This window comes from Podarcis gaigeae (assembly GCF_964106915.1).
Source record: "Podarcis gaigeae genome assembly, chromosome: 4".
Classification (NCBI taxonomy): Eukaryota; Metazoa; Chordata; class Lepidosauria; order Squamata; family Lacertidae; genus Podarcis; species Podarcis gaigeae.
The window spans coordinates 100,044,402-100,064,403 of NC_139677.1; the positions used below are offsets into that span (position 1 = coordinate 100,044,402).

The 20,002-nt window shown below is 45.2% G+C and overlaps 1 protein-coding gene and 1 long non-coding RNA gene across 10 annotated transcripts in view; both read right to left on the minus strand.

Moving 5' to 3' along the window:
- LOC310844042 overlaps positions 1-20,002 on the minus strand; it is a 207,123-nt gene that overhangs the window by 70,105 nt on the left and 117,016 nt on the right. The window lies entirely within an intron of this gene.
- FCHSD2 (FCH and double SH3 domains 2) overlaps positions 1-20,002 on the minus strand; it is a 149,568-nt gene that overhangs the window by 44,152 nt on the left and 85,414 nt on the right. For all 9 annotated transcript variants that reach the window (XR_014563583.1, XM_083736592.1, XM_083736591.1 and 6 more), the window contains exons 9-10: positions 5,421-5,543; positions 3,028-3,123 (exon numbers count right to left, since the gene is read on the minus strand). Coding sequence is in view for 8 of the 9 variants with exons in the window: in XM_083736592.1 (XP_083592718.1) it covers positions 3,028-3,123; positions 5,421-5,543 (219 nt within the window). In the remaining variant the exon portion in view is untranslated. The remainder of the gene's footprint in view (positions 1-3,027; positions 3,124-5,420; positions 5,544-20,002) is intronic.

Below are 20,002 nucleotides of genomic sequence, written 5' to 3' on the forward strand. Positions count from 1 at the left end.
CCCTCGGAGCTGGATCTCAGTGTCCGGGTAGAACGATGGGGGTGGAGACACTCTTTCAGGTATGCTGGACTGAGGCCGCTTTAAAGGTCAGCACCAACGCTTTGAATTGTGCTCGGAAACGTACTGGGAGATGACAGAAGTTGTAGTTCATCTGGAGGGCAGCAGTTTGGGGAAGGGTGTCCTAGCAGATGAATTATTTTTGTCTACTGTACTCTGCTATCTTAATAGTATTTGTTCGCTGCTGCTGCTGCTGAAGTATGCTGCCTTGGGCGCTTTAGCAATTAAGGCAGAAAAATTACATATAAATATCTTAATTAGTTTAACTGAAATCAAGAGTATGGTAAGATACCCATAGTTTTATTCTGCTTTCCCAGAAGGGTACATGGAGCTGAATGAAGGGGGCACTTCTGGTCACATGATTATGTAAAGCTACTCTAGATATCAGATGGTGCATTGACATCTCACGTCAAAATTCTGAATTATTATAAACTGTGCGCTGTTTGGTCCAGCAAAGTTAAGCAGGCCTCCGAGAATTTAGTTCAGTTCTGAGATCTTGACAGTAGGAATCTGGTTTTTAACACGTTATGCATTCGTTTGTCACTTTATGCATGGAAGCAGATTGCACCATAACAGTCCTTGTCATCATGCATATCAGCAATACCACGAGACAGTAAATGGTGAGAGCAGATGCTGCCATATACCTCTACTAAGGTCATTCTCAGAGCACTGACAGGTGAAGGCTCAATATCCACCAGCTGAACGGCATTAAAACTCTGAATGTCAAAGGTTGCACAAGGACAAAACACACACACACAAACACATACACACACACACCAGTTAGAACTGCAAGGCAAACACAATTAGGCAAATATGGTTAGTCAGGGAAAACTCAGCCCACTGCCTTTTATATACCCTTGGACTTGATGTAAACAATGTGTTGGAGAAGTCAGAGATATAAAATTAACTTATCTTTTGTTGAGGTTGAAGTTAGAAAACATCTGAATTTCAAGGGCAAGTCTGTTGTTTTTAACAAGGCTTACCCAGTTTTATCTACCTTTCCCCTAATGCAGCACAGACCCAGATCCCTTCCCCCTTGCTAACTATGGTTTATCAAAAATCTGCAAAAAGAAAGGACTTTAAAAAAAAAAAAACTTACACATTGCTTATACTGGTACTTTCTATTACCTTGGTGTAAGAAGCACAGAAAATTGCTCTTTAGCCACCTGGTGAGCTATTTCCTTAATGTGAACCTCTGCAAATATTTGGGGAGACAGTACGATTTGGGGGAAAAATATTTGCCGTGATCAACCATTTCTTAAAACACGACAAATTTTTAGAAAATCCCTCCCAGCCTCCCCTGTATTTACGAACTATTCTCAACATAAAATAATTAATTTAGGAAGCTTTTTTGAGGACCTAAAACCTTAGAAAAAAAGGGCAATAAGCAAGGGCTGACCACATACAAGGAAAACACACAAGGCAAACACTGGGATCGGTTACAGAGCTTTGTTGTACAGTTGCAAAGATGAATTAGACCCTCCACTAAGGTAAAGGGAAAGGGATCCCTGACCATTAGGTCCAGTCGTGGCCGACTCTGGGGTTGCGGCGCTCATCTCGCTTTATTGGCCGAGGGAGCCGGCGTACAGCTTCCGGGTCATGTGGCCAGCATGACTAAGCTGCTTCTGGCAAACCAGAGCAGCGCACGGAAATGCCGTTTACCTTCCCGCCAGAGCGGTACCTATTGATCTACTTGCACTTTGACGTGCTTTTGAACTGCTAGGTTGGCAGGAGCAGGGACCGAGCAACGGGAGCTCACCCCGTCGTGGGGATTCAAACCTCCGACCTTCTGATCGGCAAGTCCTAGGCTCTGTGGTTTAACCCACAGCGCCACCCACATCCCAGACCTTCCGCTACCATACTCTAAAAATGTGTCTAAATGAACAAATGTTTTAATAAGCTTCATATTCCACCCCAGGGGATGGGACTGTGCCATCCGGCCTCACCTTTCATCATGCATTCACCCCATACAGCATTTGCGTGTTGGACGTCATATTTACATAGGGAATGGCATGAATAGAATGCAATCAATTGTACAACTCAGTTTTGTGTGGGGCCAACAGGGAGGACTTGTCCTGGGCTCTAGACACCAAGGTCCCTACGGATATATTAAGTTGAATGTTAAGTATAGGGTGAGGAAGATACACCTTGAGTGGGGTAGGTTGGTATAATCCCAATCTACCACCACTCATGCAATCTGAATGTTTGAAAAGGGGTAGAAAGGTATAGGACCCCTGACAGTTAAGTCCAGCCGCGAACGACTTTGTGGTTGTGGTGCTCATCTCATTTTACTGGTCAAGGGAGCCGACGTTTGTCCGCAGACAGTATTTCCGGGTCATGTGGCCAGCATGACTAAGCCGCTTCTGGCGAAACCAGAGCAGTGCATGGAAACGCTGTTTACCTTCCCGCCGGAACGGTACCTGTTTATCTACTTGCCCTTTTTGGCGTGCTTTCGAACTGCTAGGTTGGCAGGAGCAGGGACCAAGCAACAGGAGCTCACCCCGTCACGGGGATTCAAACTGCCAACCTTCCGATCGGCAAGCCCTAGGCTCTGTGGTTTAACCCACAGCGCCACCCGCATCTCTTGAAAAGAGGTAGTACTCAATAAATTTTGCTGTTGTCCAAAGCAACTATGTGCACTTGAGCCCACTCCTTTTAACAGGCTTAGCACACCTGACTCAGCGCACTTTAGCACACCTGGGTCACAATCCAGTGTTCCCTGTCTGCTGAAGAAAGGCTTAAAAGGCTATGCGAGGTTGCAAAACTCTTGGACAGCACATCAGTGTGTTTCTCCCTGCAGAAGTATGGATTTTAGAATTTCTTGGGTGATGCCCACGTAGACAACTGCACACGGCAATTTATTTGCACGTAGATCTTGTTCCCCTTACAAAAGCGGCTTCCCTGGATTGTGGCTCAATCAAAGCATTGAACAAAGGAGTGGAATTAATGTATTTTTAAAAATGCCCTTACGGTGTCACTGTCACAAGGCTGGAACTGGAAGGACTGCGGTTTATGAAATACGGAGTTCTCTTGCAAGAACAGCTGAAAATTGTAATCTCGCACTACCTGAAAGAGACAATGGATACGTTTACAGGCATTTAATCCCTGATATTAAAGAGAGAATGTGTGAGACAGAAAAACTGAATAAACTGTAACACTGCAACTGTTAAGCCAACACCAGAAGTTCTGCAAGGTGCAGTACATTTAAAATGAAATCAACAAAGATGCTGTAAGAGCATCATTTAAAATACCAATAAAACATCAATGAATACTTACTGGATTTTTTTAAAAAAAAAATTTGTAAAGGCCTGTCTAAACAAACAAAGTTTTCACAGGGCATAAGCAGAAAGGGAGACATGGTTCCTGCCCAACCTCTAGTGGTAGGGGGTTCAAAAGAGCTGGGGCTGCCACACTGAAAGCTTGGCCCTGAGTGAAGACCAGCTGAACCTTGGGGAGCCACAAGGGAAAACGCAAGACGTGCCTGATCACAGGATCTCAGCCTTTCAAGTTGGATGGAGCTTTTGGAACCAGGCCATCCTTAAGGTACTCTGGGTCCAAGTTGTTTAGGGCTTTTTTGAATTAATGTAAATGCCTCAAACCTGGCCCAGCAGCAAACTGGCAATTTGCAATTGAAGAAGAAGAGTTTGGATTTGATATCCCGCCTTTCACTCCCTTTAAGGAGTCTCAAAGCGGCTCACATTCACCTTTCCCTTCCTCCCCCACAACAAACACTCTGTGAGGTGAGTGGGGCTGAGAGACTTCAGAGAAGTGTGAATGGCCCAAGGTCACCCAGCAGCTGCATGTGGAGGAGCAGGGAAGCGAACCCGGTTCACCAGATTACGAGTCTACAGTTCTTAACCACCACACCACACAGGCTCTCAATTTGTATGCAATTGCAATGTATACAGGATCTGTAGATGCCTGATGGCTGGAATGCATACTGATCTTAAACGGGAATGTTATTCAGAAAACTTAAGAACGCATATATGATCCCAGAATCCAATGCAGCCACGTGCTCAATAGTGTACGCCACCTTTATCAGGGTGTATTTTAATTCTTAAAACTCTACAAATTGGGTTGGAGTTGTAAGTGTCTGTTATTTATATCTATATTTTTAGAAACCGCAGAACATTAAGAGTGAAATGTAGTATCAGAAAGTCAAAAGGCTTATGAAGAGACCAGAGAAGCCGGATTAAACCATCACGAGCTTGGGATATTCAAACAGACAGCAAGGGTGGATTAACCACATCAGTATCAAATGCAAGGCAGATAAAAGTTTTATATGGGTTCCTCCAGTTGGACTGAGTGGCCTGTACAACTACAGTCCTGTGCAGAGGTGATTGGACAGAGCAGAGGTGATGCATAATGGATAAATCCATTTGATGGATTGAAACTGCCAGCTAAGGGAGACTATATAAACATACCCTAGGAAAAACCAATGCTGCAAAATATTCCTCAAGCAGCATTGTAAACGGTTACAGAACTTGTAACTGCTTTCAAACTATACTTGGAGGATTCCAGGCCAACTTTGATAACAGTGCAGAGCTCCAAATCAAAGGGGTAATGCTATTGTTGTAAGACAGAGACGGCCAACTCCTAAGAGACTGCAATCTACTCACAGAATAAAAAAATGGCAGTGATCTACCCCATTTTTGGGGGGTTCAGGTTAAAGCTCTTGCGGGTTTTTTTAGGGAGGAAAGTCCCATTTTTTAAGGGTTCAGGGCAAAGTTGTTGACTTTTTTAAGGGAGGAAAGTCCCTTTTTAAGGGGTTCAGGTCAAAGTTGGGCCGGATTTTACCACCGCTAACGAAAGGGAGCCAGCAATTGACTGCAATCCACCAAAACCTCGCGGGGAGCTACCAGTAGATTGCGATCGACCTGTTGGACATCCCTGTTGTAAGAAATGGAGCAGGGGGTGGCGGTGTCAGGTTTTTGCCCCAAATTATTCCCAGGTATATGAAACTGCCTTATATAGATTCAGGCCACTGTGCCAGCCAGCCAGCGCTTCATCTAGCTGGCAGCAGTTATCCTGTGTTGCAGGAAGACATGTCTCTCAGCTCTGCCACTATAGATCTTTAACTGACACCACGGACAGAACCTCAGACTTCCTGCATTTAAAGCGCACTATCAAGCGTTACATCACTACCTTACGAAGCGCTGGCCATCTCCATAATGCTGGCCTCTCCGTCCTCATCACCCTTTTCATGGTAGCTAGTATTAACATTGTGGTGGTGCAGTATTCTACTTCCCCGTTTATGACCACTTCAGGCTCCTCCCATTTTCAAAAAAAAAAAGTCGCAGGTTCTACCCTGTCACAACTATTTTGGAACACAGACAAAAAAACTAGTTTGCTGAAAAACTTACCCGACTGGAAGTTTCCAAAAGAAACTGGAATGTGCTTTGTACAGCTTGGCATACTTCTAATTCAGTCCTGCTGAATGCCATTAAATAATCCTTAAGGTGATCACATACATTCCCATCAAGAGCCTGCATTAAAACAGAAGCAAAAAAAATACTATTCATGCTCATCTGGTGGAGTGAATATCCGCTATCTAAATAAAATGCATTTATTCACCTTCATGCTTGGTCATCTTGGGCTCATAAGCATCCCGAAACAGAACTGAAATTGCTATCTATTCCCACTAGCTGGCACTAAAGAGTATTCCAAAAGCCAACAGGGGCTAATAAAAACACTTTTTTGCATTTTCACAAAGGAGATATACCTATAACATATATTGAGGCCTGAATAATATATTTAGCTTGGAAATAATATATTTAGCTTGGAAATCATCCACGGAAGTGATTGTCTCTGCAAAAAAACACACAATTCCTATTCGATTAACCATGTTGCTTTCTTAACAAATGCTTTTACTTGAAAGGGTAATAAGATTTAAGGGTACTCTAATTGCTAATAAATTGTAGTTGACTAGTCACAGAAAGTAATAGGTAAGGGACCCCTGGACAGTTAAGTCCAGTCAAAGGTGACTATGGGGTTGCGGCGCTCATTTTGCTTTCAGGCCGAGGGAGCCGGCGTTTGTCCACAGACAGCTTTCTGGGTCATGTGGCCAGCAGGACTAAACCGCTTATGGTGCAATGGGACACCGTGATGGAAACCAGAGCGCACGGAAACACCATTTACCTTCCCCCCTCAACGGTACCTATTTATTTGCACTGGTGTGCATTTGAAATGCTAAGTTGGCAGGAGCTGGGACAGAGCAATGGGAGCTCACCATGTCATGGGGATTCGAACCGCCGACCTTCTGAAAAAGAAAACCCCTTAATCACGTGGCCTTAGAAATTGGATTTTTGACCAGGATGCCAACCGAGACAGCAACCATCATTGCCACCTGTTCCTCTAACTCGGTACCCCCAAATTAAGACCAAGCACTCGAGGTCCCATTACCTTCAGACTCTGACCTTCCCATAACTATGCAGGGCCTTTGTAGAACTAAGATTCCTTGGCATATTTACAGGGGAGATATTGGGAAATTCCCCATATGGATCGCAAATGTATATATGGATACAATCAGGTAGAGGTCATCACATGCTATCTGCACCAATTGTTAACTGGCTTCCAGGTTTAATCCACACAGGAAGTGACAGTTGAACTCCTAGCAGAGAAACATCTATATATTACACACCTGGTAGCCAAATTTGCGCCGGCAGCCAAGAAGCTCGGTTCCAGCTATGTGAATGCACTCCAGTTTTAAAATCTAATGTTGTAAATTTCCTTTTTATGTTGTAAACTGCTACAGGTCACATTGTATGATTTTAGAGGAAAGTTTTCCCTTTTATTCTCTGTCGTCCATTGTAAAGGCCTTTGGCTATATACAATAATATTGATTCTCTCACTTAGTCCTATGCCCATTGCGATAGCTTCTGCCACTTTGCAGAGAATTACCGGAGGTTGTCAAAGTGAAAATGTATGCAGTGCTATTTCTAGATATGCAAGAGAATTATCCGTAGCTAGCATGTTTGCAGCTTTCTCATTTCACCTACTGCATTTAAAGATGTTGGTATCTCTCAAGTTCGGTGTAAAGTGGTTGTCAACACATCCCTGGATCATGCGAGAAGTTAATTAAACAGGAGAACATTCATGCTGACATTCAGCATATATGAACTGAACTACTGCTTTAATTGTAACCAGCTGAGATAAAGCAGGGACTCAAACAATTTTTTAATTCACAGCAAGCAAGAGATACGAAGCAAGTATACAGCCATGGTAAGGAGAGCCTTAGGAGCAAAATAAACTTACTTGCTAAGTGCAAATCCTAGAAGTGCTCAAAAAGGAAAAAGCTAACAATGTGTGAATAGGCATAATGTAATATATATCACACTTCCATCAGGGTTGTAATGGCTGATTTTGACTGGCCACAAAAACATTCAAATTATATAACGAAAGGCAGAGGGCTGAAGGAAGTCCTGTAAACCTGAAGGAGCATCTCCACCCCCATCATCCAGCCCTGAGGTCCAGCTCCGAGGGCCTTCTGGCAGTTCCCTCCCTGCAAGAAGTGAGGCTACAGGGAACCAGGCAGAGGGCCTTCTCAGTAGTGGCGCCTGCCCTGTGGAACGCCCTCCCAGCAGATGTCAAGGCAATAAACAACTATTTTACTTTTAAAAGACAACTGAAGGTAGTCCTGTTTAGGGAAGTTTTTAATGTCTGATGCTGTATTGTTTTTAATATTTGGTGGAAGCCGCCCAGAGTGGCTGGGGAAATCCAGCCAGATGTGCGGGGTATAAAATAATAATAATAACAATAATAATAATAATAATAATAATAATAATAATAATAATATTATTATTATTGATGGTCATTATGAGGGCTGCAACAGAGAGTGGGTTGGAGGCGCATTGTACAGTGGTGCTCCGCAAGACGAACGCCTCGCAAGACGGAAAACCCGCTAGACGAAAGGGTTTTCCATTTTGGAGGCGCTTCGCAAAACAAATTTCCCTATGGGGTTGCTTCGCAAGACGAAAAAATCTTGAGTTCCCGCGGTTTTTTCCCGCTTTTCCTAAGCCGCTAAGCCGCTTAACAGCTGATCTGCTGATAAGCCGCTAGACCGCTGTAGCGCTAGAAGCCGCTAGACCGCTGTAGCGCTAATCCGCTAAGCTGTCAATGGGCTTGCTTCGCAAGACGAAAAAACCGCTAGACGAAGAGAATCGCAGAATGGATTCTTTTCGTCTTGCGAGGCACCACTGTATGTGCACTGCATGAACCTCTGGGGATGCAGCACCTGTGTGCATCTAAGTAACTGGGCACCCCCACAAAGAGGCTTCTCTGCATACATGCCAGGATGTGCTGAGGCTATGGGAGTTCACATCACCATGATGGCATCTCAAACACACTTTCCCCTTAGGAATGATTGGTGGACAGTGGCAGCAGAGGTTGGATGGCCGTCTGTCACAGAAGCTTCAGTTGAGATTCCTGCATTGCAAAGGGATGGACTAGATGACTCTCAAGGTCCCTTCCAACCCTATGATTCTATTATTTATATAGGGGGGAAAGGTGCATGCTTAGAGACGTAATAGAATCAGAGACCTGCAATAGACAGAAACTTCTAGGGCAGTGGAAGAGATTATTGCAAGGCATAGCCCATTGACTATGTCATTTAAAAGTACCGTATTTTTCGTCCCATAGGACGCTCCGTCCCATAGGACACACCTAGTTTTTTTGGGGGAAAATAAAGGGGAAAAAATTCCCCTTTATTTCCCCCCCAAAAGCAGGCCGGGGAAACCGAACCAGGTCAAGGAAGAGCGGGATGGCGGCGCTGCGCCTCTCTGCTGTCCCCCGAGCTTGTGGGGCTGGCCGATGTCTGCCCAGCGCTAGGGGCACTCTGCTTCAGGGTGCCCCGTGCGCCGGGCAGCAGGCTGCTATCCGCAGCATGGGGAGCCCTGCGGGGAACTCCTGCAGGGCTCCCCACGCTGCGAATGTCTGTCCGGCGCGCGGGGCGCTCTGCTTTAGGGCGCCCCGCCCGCCGGGCGGCCGGCTGCTATCCGCAGCGTGAGGAGACTTGCGGGGAACTCCTGTAGGGCTCCCCACGCTGCAGATGTCTGTCCGGTGCGCAGGCGCTCTGCTTCAGGGTGCCCCGCCCGCCGGGCAGCAGGCTGCTATCCGCAGCGTGGGGAGCCCTGTGGGGAACTTCCGCAGGGCTCCCCACGCTGTGGATGTGTTCCCGAAGCGCCAGGCGCTCTGCTTTCAGCGCGCCCGGCGCTCCGGGAAGCAAACTACTATCCGCAGCCAAGACAGCCCTGCGGGAACTCCCGCAGGGCTGCCTAGGCTGCGGATGTCTTCCTGAAGCCTGGAGAACGAGAGGGGTCGGTGTGCACCGATCCCTCTCGCTTTCCACGCTTCAGCGAAAGCCTGCATTCACCCCATAGGACGCACCCAGATTTCCCCATCATTTTTGGAGGGGGAAAAGTGCGTCCTATAGGGCGGAAAATACGGTATCTAGTTTAGCTTATATGCCTGTTGTCTTTGTCCATGGAGTTTTCTTGGCATGGATACTGGAGTGGCTTGCTGGTGCCTGCTCCAGGTGGATCATGTTTGGTCAAAACTCTCCACTATGACCTGTCCATCTTGGGTGGCCCCGCACGGCATAGCTCATAGCTTCTCTGAGTTATTCAAGCCCCTTCGCCACAGCAAGGCAGTGATCCATGAAGGAGAGTCCCATGGACTTGAGAGTCCCACGGACTGCAAGTAGATCAAACCTATCCATTCTGAAGGAAATCAGCCCTGAGTGCTCAATGGAATGATAGATCCTGAAGCTGTGGCTCCAATACTTTGGCCACCTCATGAGAAGAGAAGACTCCCTGGAAAAGACCCTGATGTTGGGAATGATAGAGAGCACAAGGAGAAGGGGACAACAGAGGACGAGATGGTTGGACAGTGTTCTTGAAGCTACAAACATGAGTTTGACCCAACTGCGAGAGGCAGTGGAAGACAGAAGTGCCTGGCGTGCTCTGGTCCAGGGGGTCAGGAAGAGTCAGACACGACTAAACGACTAAGCAACAAGAAGTTTATCTTATGTCATGAACAATTTCTTGTAAAAATGACTGAAGAAGTAAACATTAGCAAAGCAAATGTATTTGCTAACTTAGTTGGATTCCCCACCTCGCACCTCGGTATGTGAACACTATTTGGTTTTAAAACAACTGCTGCTCTACAGACTCATTTAGAGGAAGACTAAGAGTTTAAGGAAGATAAGAGCTTCATCAAGTGGTATAATATTAACCGCATCAACTACCTGCTTCCTAAATCTGAGACAGAACCAATCATCAGTGGTTTGGGGTTTCAAAACTCCATAGGACTTTCAGGAAGTGAAACCAACAGCTTCAAGAGAAATGGCAGGTGTTTCTTTTTTTAACGGCAGGCTGAAATTCCAGTGGGACTTGTACTGTTTTATCATGACTTCAAATGCTGTTTTAATGTGTTTTCTAGCTTTTCCTCCTTGACACAGGAAAGGTTCCTGCTCAAATCTTCAACAGCTGCAGAAGAACAACTATGCACAGGATAGCAGTTCTGTTATAAAGTCTTAGAATCACAGGGACAATCCTAGAATTCATACTGCCCTGTGCATGATTCTGCTTCCAGTGCCAAGGGAAGAACTACCTTCTTTTCCCAATGGACAAAGTGGCATCACATGGTCAAATGTTCTATCTATATATTTAATCAAACCTATTGGAGAAGACTCCCTGGAAAAGACCTTGATGTTGGGAAAGATGGAGGGCACAAGGAGAAGGGGATGACAGAGGACGAGATGGTTGGACAGTGTTCTCGAAGCTACCAGCATGAGTTTGACCAAACTGCAGGAGGCAGTGGAAGACAGGAGTGCCTGACGTGCTCTGGTCCAGGGGGTCGCGAAGAGTCAAACACGACTAAACGACTAAACAACAACAACAACATTCCTTTTAAGAGCATGCAAGCTTTCAAGTTACAGAAACACCCTGGATTAAGAGAAAAATAATGTTCTCTAATTGTTAACTGGCAAACTCACACCAGAAGAACGCTCACGAAAAAGGAATCTGTCTTGTATCTTTTACTCTCTGGGACCTATTGCTTCATATATGTATTTTCATACCTGCACTGGTGTAAAATGATCCAATGTCCTACAAGAAATGGTACCACACAAGCCTTTATTGTGCTGACTCTCCTTGGCAATGAGCCTCAGCACTCATTATGCACAATTTTGTGCTAGGGTTTTAGAAGCCCCTGGTTCTGCCTGCTTCTCTCATTCTGTCCCTATAACCCGCTTTTTGTCCAAATTATACTTGGGCAGAGGGGACGCAGGTGGCGCTGTGGGTTAAACCACAGAGCCTAGGGCTTGCTAATCAGAAGGTCGGCAGTTTGAATCCCTGCGACGGGGTGAGCTCCCGTTGCTTGATCCTTGCTCCTGCCAACCTAGCAGTTCGAAAGCACGTCAGAGTGCAAGTAGATAAATAGGTACCACTCTGGCAGGAAGGTAAACGGCGTTTCCATGTGCTGCTCTGGTTCCCTTGAAGCGGCTTAGTCATGCTGGCCACATGACCCGGAAGCTGTATGCCGGCTCCCTCGGCCAGTAAATCAAGAAGAGCGCCGCAACCCCAGAGTCAACCATGACTGGACCTAGTGGTCAGGGGTCCCTTTACCTTTATACTTGGGAAGGGACACAACATGGGATGGCTACAGCACCATGTGTTGCTGTAGTGGTGCAACACCAGCCTAAGACTGGCCTGGCAAACTACACAGTGAGAAAACCGCTCAAATAACGAGAAGGAAAAGATTTATAATCCTGAAAAACAAAGTCTTGATCTTATTACCATGTCAACGGAACTGTTACTGCTTAGGACAATTTTTGTATTTAATGGAATTTCCAGTTTAACAGTTTCTGGACATTAATAATGAACTTAACATACCTTAACTCTGCTGAGATCAGCAGCAACACTCTGACTAGCAGAAAATATGAGGCGGGGGCAACATTTTCTTTTTTTAGGAAGGATGAACCGGAAAAGCTCATTGCTAGTAGCTGCATTCCACAGCAATTCAGTCTCTTAGCAAAAGTGTATTTGTTGCATATTTTAAACACTTCTCCCTGCAGCAAACCAAAAGCCTCACACATCACTTACTAGGGATCTACTCTTCTCCCCACCTCCCGCAAGCTAGAATTTTAGTTGTTTTTTGGCAAAAAAACTCAAGCAGTTCAGCCTAATGGTAGATATTTGTTATGGAAAGTTTGAGCCTGGACAGCCAATTTCTGGGCAACTGAAAAGAGTGCCTTATAATGGAAAGATTAGAGCACTTTGAACTGGCATGTTTGTGGCCCAAACTAAAACAAATACTTGCTTCACCTTTTAGAGATATTTCAACCTCAAGTGTCTTCAAACAATCAAGACTTTTAAAAAGTGTGCATCTAGTCACAGACTGCACCATAGGTGGGGTTCTTTTGGAGACCATACTATTTCCTCTCAAGCATTTTAAGGTATTATTTCAAAAGTTTAGAGTTTTAGGGAAACACAGTTGCAAGGGACTCCAGCAATCATTTAGTTCATAAGACGGGCTATCCCATACCTAAAGCACTCTAAAGGTAAAGGGACCCCTGACCATTAGGTCCTGTCACAGACGACTCTGGGGTTGCGGCGCTCATCTCGCTTTACTGGCCGAGGGAGCCGGCATACAGCTTCCGGGTCACGTGGCCAGCATGACTAAGCCGCTTCTGGCGAACCAGAGCAGCGCACAGAAACGCCGTTTACCTTCCCGCTGGAGTGGTACCTATTTATCTACTTGCACTTTTTTTGCATGCTTTCGAACTGCTAGGTTGGCAGGAGCAGGGACCGAGCAACGGGAGCTCACCCCGTCGTGGGGATTCGAACTGCCGACCTTCTGATCGGCAAGCCCTAGGCTCTGTGGTTTAACCCACAGCGCCACCCGCATCCTTAAAGCACTCTAGCAAGCTCCTATCTAGCTCTATCATTTCAGAATAAGAGACCTTTGTGTGGGTGACATGCACACCATCAGAGAAATTGCTGCAACCATACATACCTCTGAATAGTGTCATAAAATGATCTTAAGACAAAGATTTATAATACAATTAAAAAAACAACACAAAAATTACAGTAGATCACGAGATAGCATGGAAAACGTTTTCCTTAAGTGTCGCCTGGTGGCAAAGCTAGCTTTTGAGGGTTAACACAGAAGGCGCTTGGTGAATCTCTACTGGAAGAGCAGTCCACAAGACAGGCTAACCACACGGAAGGCTCAGTTTCATGCTGATGTCAAATGAGCTTCACCCACTGCGGACAAACAGTGATGCTCCTACAGGTGATTTCAGTGACAGAGCTGTTCTGGGTTCTGGTGGTGCCTAAGGCAACCCAGACCTAAGTTGCTCAAGGCTTTGTAAATGAATACAAGGACACTGAAGCTGGCTTGACAGTAGATTGACAGGAAGTACAGATGTGTGAACAACTGAAAATCTAGGGACAGTAAAAAGCAATAGGTGTTCTTTTCTGAAATTTCCTCTGCTTGGTAAAATGTCAAGCGACAAAAAGGCACCCAAGATGGTCTTTTTTAACCGATTTATAGGTATAGATAAATAGCAAACCAATTTTCAGTCTCTTTTGTTCCATCCACCACACCCCTCTCTCTCTCTCTCTCTCTCTCTCTCTCTCTCTCTCTCTCTCTCTTGCACTTCCTTCAGCCTTGAAGAGCTATCCTGTCTCTTGACCAAGCCATTTCCCTTCTCTCTAAATCCACTAGGGAGAATCTGTTTCACTCAGATGTTTTACACCGTGTCCAGTACTGATCATAGTCTGCAATGCTAGCAAAGCTGTATTACTGGATATTTCTCACCTTTCAAAACATGTTTCTAGCCCTATCTTTAATCCTGATAGCTGCTCTGTTTTTCACTGGAGAACAGTTCCGGAATATCATTCTGAGTTGGAATCTCTTAACTTACAAACTAACATTAGGGGCAGATCAATGAGGAGGCAAATGGGGTGTTTGCTCCAGGCTTCTATACAAGCTCCAGGCTTCTATACAAGCAAGCAGTCAAGCCAAGAACAGTCTCTCCCCTAATTGTTTCAGAAAGATCCTGGAGACCAAATACAATATTTTGCCTCTTAGGAGAAAAGAGATATACAAAAGATGGGTAGGGATGTGGTCGCAATAGTGGTGAGGACACATTATAAAAGGCTAAGGTCTAGAAATGACCTGTTTGACAAATCACATGGGTCTTTTTGAAAGGCATGCCACAAGACTGATGCAATCACCCGGTTATCAGCAATCTGCTCTCATAGCCAGGGCAGGGGGTTTCACATGGGCTTCCTTCAACATTCAGGAACGCAAAGAACAACAAAACCGCCTTTGTGAAATCAATGCCAAAACTGTTGCGAGAAATAACCATGAACTCCTACCGGCTGGGCTGAATTTTAAATAGATAAGATAGACAGATAGATAGATGCAGGGCAATGTAGAAGTAGTTAATAAATTCTGAAATCTGCACATTGGGGAGAAATGAAAGAATACGTTATGCCACCAAGCTGTGACTGAGTAAGGGAACAGGGGCTGTCACAGCAGAGGCTAAAGAGAAGAAATGAAATGGAGAAGATGACACAGGTGTGTGTGTGTGTGTGTGTGTGTGTGTTTTAAACACGCCTTTGGGAAAGGGGAAATATATCATCCATTGAAGATTTATAGTGAATCTATTTTATTTATTTTTAAATAATTTGTTTTATGTCCCACCAAATCCCAAGGGCTTGTGAAAAGGACTGCAGTATGTATTACACAGTTTAAAATCCTGAGCTGACAGACAAATGAGTTCAGGGCACGCTCCTCTGCCCCTCCTTTCCTTGATTTAACCCTCTCTCTAAATAAAGCAATTAAAATTAGAAAATTAATTACTGTATGTTAGTGAGATGCAAGCAAGGCATGTGGGGGATTTCCAGGTTATTATCTTTCTTTCTTTTTACTGTATGTCACATATACAGCTATCTCCCTGTTGCACAAAAATGCAATGAGAAATGAGCTGCTGGCTCTCCACGAACAAGTTCCTTCCCTTCAGGAGAAGCTCGCTAACCCAGAAAAGATGAGAAGCAGAGAGATTGCTGGATGCGGCCCTTTAACAGGAGGGGAGTGAGGAACTGGGGCTTGTCTCACACCCAGCCAGCACTAAAACCACACACAGACTAAGCCCACAACAAAATTAAAACTATTTGGTTACTGCTTTCTTTTGGACTGCATGGATGTCCCAAGGGAATGAAGTACTATGAACTTGCTCATCGTCTTTTGATTTAGAGACAGAGGAAGATTTGAACAGTACGGAGAGGAAAGAGGAAACATCTGATTGGGGAAACACCGCCACAACTTCAAGAGTTCACAGTATGTAAAAATGCAAAGAATTCCTTGAGACAGCTTCCCTCTTATTCTTTAGCCACCAGAAGCCAACACACCACCATTTTTCTTTTAAGATGTTATGAAAGTTTGACTCTACAGTGCTTTAACTTTGCAGTGACTGGCCTGCAGCCTTCTTCCACCTTGGCACATCTCAAAGGAGCTGGTTCTGCAGTCAGATCTTGTTCACCTTTCATCTAGTACCAAACAGAACCCAGCTCTCCAAAGCACTGCTCGTCTTACTAAAGGTTAAGGCATGATTCTGGAAGCACACACAAATGGGACTGGCTGATGTCAGTTCTCATTTTCTTGAGTGCAGGGCTTTGGAAAAGGCAAAAAGGTCTTTTGTGACACTGTCTTTTAAGGGAGGGAGGGAGGCAGGGTTCTAGAACAAGGAGGAGGACACTCAACTTTCAGCACATGGTGGGCTGCACCAAAAAGTACACATGGAGATGGCCTTTCTTCTCCCCCTGTTTTGCAAATGCATCCACACCTAAACTCACCTCCCTTCTTCATATGAATTCGATTCCACCCTTGTCAAAGAAACGAAACACCCAAAGCACACAAAAAGTAACCACTATAACTAGGAAACATTTATGCCTGCATTTTTCCATCACTTGATGAAGCTGCTCAAAGTCATTCCAGACCAAAAGGCCCAAAAGCAGCTCTAACAAGCCTCTCTGGGGAAAGAACTTGCCAGCTGGGGTACCAAGACGGCCTCTTCCTAGATTTGTTACAACATCTGGGCACATACAGTATATTCAAGGAGCCCTGAATTCCAGTATCTAGAAACTACAGTCATACCTCGGGTTACAGACGCATCGGGTTCCATGATTTCGGGTCGCGCACTGTGGCAAACCTGGAAGTACTTCTGGGTTTCAGCGCTTGCACATGCGGAGAAGCACTAAATCGCGACCCATGTGTGCGCAGATGCGGCGCTGCAGGCTGCGGATTGTGAACGTGCTTCCCACGTGGATCATGTTCGCAACCGGAGCATCCACTGTATTGTGGAGCAAACACCCCAAAGGAACCTCCCTGACCAAGCTGAGACTACCTCACGGTGTGCCTGTAAGCTGCCCTCTGTCTAGAATGCACAGAAAACCTGCAGCTTAAGGTTCCCACTCCCCCTGGGGAGCCAACATTGCGCATCACCCCTAAAATGCCACAAGAGAGATAAATCAATAGGGAGCGGAAGGAAGACAGGGGATTTTGCAAGCTGCCAAACAGAAAGGGAGAGGAATAAATCGGGCAACCTCTCTAAGATACAGCGGTACGTCTGAATGCGAACGGGATCCGTTCCAGAGCCCCGTTCGCATCCTGAAGCGAACGCAACCTGCGCCTGCGCATTGAGATTCGCCGCTTCCGCGCATGTGGAACACACTCTATTACTTCCGGATCACCGCGGAGCGCAGCCTGAAAATACTCATCCTGAAGCTACTTCAACCTGAGGTATGACTGTATCTCAAAAGGTCTGGGCTATCCCTCTCGTTTTTTAAAAAAATCGAAACAAGATTAATAGTACATACTTTGGGGAGGGGGGCTACAAGACTATGTAGAAAATCTGACTTGTGACACTACCTGTTAAGTTCACAATAATGGTTCCCCACCCCCCCAGATTTGGTGGTAATTTCGTCAATCACTGCCTTGCCGTGGCGAAGGGGCTTGAAGAACTCAGAGAAGCTATGAACTATGCCGAGCAGGGCACCCAAGATGAACAGGTCATAGTGGAGAGTTTTGACCAAACGTGATCCACCTGGAGGAGGAACCGGCAAGCCACTCCAGTATCCCTGCCAAGAAAACTCCATGGACAAAGACAACAGGCATATAAAAGATATGACGCTGGAAGATGAGCCCCTCAGGTCGGAAGGCGTCCAACATGCTACTGGGGAAGAGCGGAGGGCAAGTACAAGTAGATCCAGAGCTGATGAAGCGGCTGGGCCAAAGCCGAAAGGACGCTCAGTTGCGGATATGCCTGGAAGCGAAAGGAAAGTCCAATGCTGTAAAGAAAAATATTGCATAGGAACCTGGAATGTAAGAACCATGAACCTGGGTAAGTTGGAGGTGGTCAAAAATGAGATGGCAAGAATAAATATTGACATCCTGGGCATCAGTGAACTAAAATGGACGGGAATGGGTGAATTCAGTTCGGATGACCATCATATCTACTACTGTGGGCAAGAAACCCATAAAAGAAATGGAGTGGCCCTCATAGTCAACAAAAGAGTGGTGAAAGCTGTACTGGGATGCAATCTCAAAAATGATAGAATGATCTCGATACGAATCCAAGGCAGACCTTTTAACATCACAGTAATCCAAGTTTATGCACCAACTACTTGTGCTGAAGAAACTGAAATTGACCAATTCTATGAAGACTTACAAGACCTTATAGAAGTGACACCAAAGAAGGATGTTCTTCTCATTATAGGGGATTGGAATGCTAAAGTAGGGAGTCAAGAGATAAAAGGAACAACTGGCAAGTTTGGCCTTGGAGATCAAAACGAAGCAGGGCAAAGGCTAATAGAGTTCTGTCAAGAGAACAAGCTGGTCATCACAAACACGCTTTTCCAACAACACAAGAGACGACTCTACACATGGACATCACCAGATGGGCAGCATCGAAATCAGATTGATTATATTCTCTGCAGCCAAAGATGGAGAAGCTCTATACAGTCAGCAAAAACAAGACCCGGAGCTGACTGTGGCTCAGATCATCAGCTTCTTATAGCAAAATTCAAGCTTAAACTGAAGAAAGTAGGAAAAACCACTGGGCCGGTAAGATACAATCTAAATCAAATCCCTTATGAATACACAGTGGAAGTGAGGAACAGGTTTAAGGATTTAGATTTGGTGGACAGAATGCCTGAAGAACTATGGATGGAGGCTCGTAACATTATACAGGAGGCAGCAACGAAAACCATCCCAATGAAAAGGAAATGCAAGAAAGCAAAGTGGCTGTCCAATGAGGCCTTACAAATAGCGGGGGAGAGAAGGCAAGCAAAACGCAAGGGAGATGGTGAAAGATACAGGAAATTGAATGCAGATTTCCAAAGAATAGCAAAGAGAGACAAGAAGACCTTCTTAAACGAGCAATGCAAAGAAATAGAGGAAAGCAATAGAATGGGAAGAACCAGAGATCTGTTCAAGAAAATTGGAGATATGAAAGGAACATTTCGTACAAAGATTTCCACAATAAAGGACAAAAGTGGAAAGGACCTAACAGAAGCAGAAGACATCAAGAAGAGGTGGCAAGAATACACAGAGGAATTATACCAGAAAGAAATGGATGTCTCGTATACCCCAGGTAGTGTGGTTGCTGACCTTGAGCCAGACATCCTGGAAAGTGAAGTCAAATGGGCCTTAGAAAGCACTGCAAATAACAAGGCCAGTGGAAGTGATGGCATTCCAGCTGAACTATTTAAAATTTTAAAAGATGATGCTGTTAAGGTGCTACACTCAATATGCCAGCAAGTTTGGAAAACTCAGCAGTGGCCAGAGGATTGGAGAAGATCAGTCTACATCCCAATCCCAAAGAAGGGCAGTGCCAAAGAATGCTCCAACTACCGCACAATTGCACTCATTTCACACGCTAGCAAGGTTATGCTTAAAATTCTACAAGGAAGGCTCAAGCAGTATGTGGACCGAGAACTCCCAGAAGTGCAAGCTGGATTTAGAAGAGGCAGAGGAACCAGAGACCAAATTGCAAACATGCGCTGGATTATGGAGAAAGCTAGAGAGTTCCAGAAAGACATCTACTTCTGCTTCATTGACTATGCAAAAGCTTTTGACTGTGTCGACCACGGCAAACTATGGCAAGTTCTTAAAGAAATGGGAGTGCCAGATCACCTCATCTGTCTCCTGAGAAATCTCTATGTGGGACAAGAAGCTACAGTTAGAACTGGATATGGAACAACTGATTGGTTCAAAATTGGGAAAGGAGTACGACAAGGCTGTATTTTGTCTCCCTGCTTATTTAACTTATATGCAGAATTCATCATGCGAAAGGCTGGGCTGGATGAATCCCTAGCCGGAATTAAGATTGCCGGAAGAAATATCAACAACCTCAGATATGCAGATGACACAACCTTGATGGCAGAAAGTGAGGAGGAATTAAAGAACCTTTTAATGAGGGTGAAAGAGGAGAGCGCAAAATATGGTCTGAAGCTCAACATCAAAAAAAGAAGATCATGGCCACTGGTCCCATCACCTCCTGGCAAATAGAAGGGGAAGAAATGGAGGTAGTGAGAGATTTTACTTTCTTGGGCTCAATGATCACTGCAGATGGTGACAGCAGCCACGAAATTAAAAGACGCCTGCTTCTTGGGAGAAGGGCAATGACAGGCCTAGACAGCATCTTGAGAAGTAGAGACATCACCTTGCCAACAAAGGTTCGTATAGTTAAAGCTATGGTTTTCCCAGTAGTGATGTATGGAAGTGAGAGCTGGACCATAAAGAAGGCTGATCGCCGAAGAATTGATGCTTTTGAATTATGGTGCTGGAGGAGACTCTTGAGAGTCCCATGGACTGCAAGAAGATCAAATCTCTCCATACTGAAGGAAATCAACCCTGAGTGCTCACTGGAAGGACA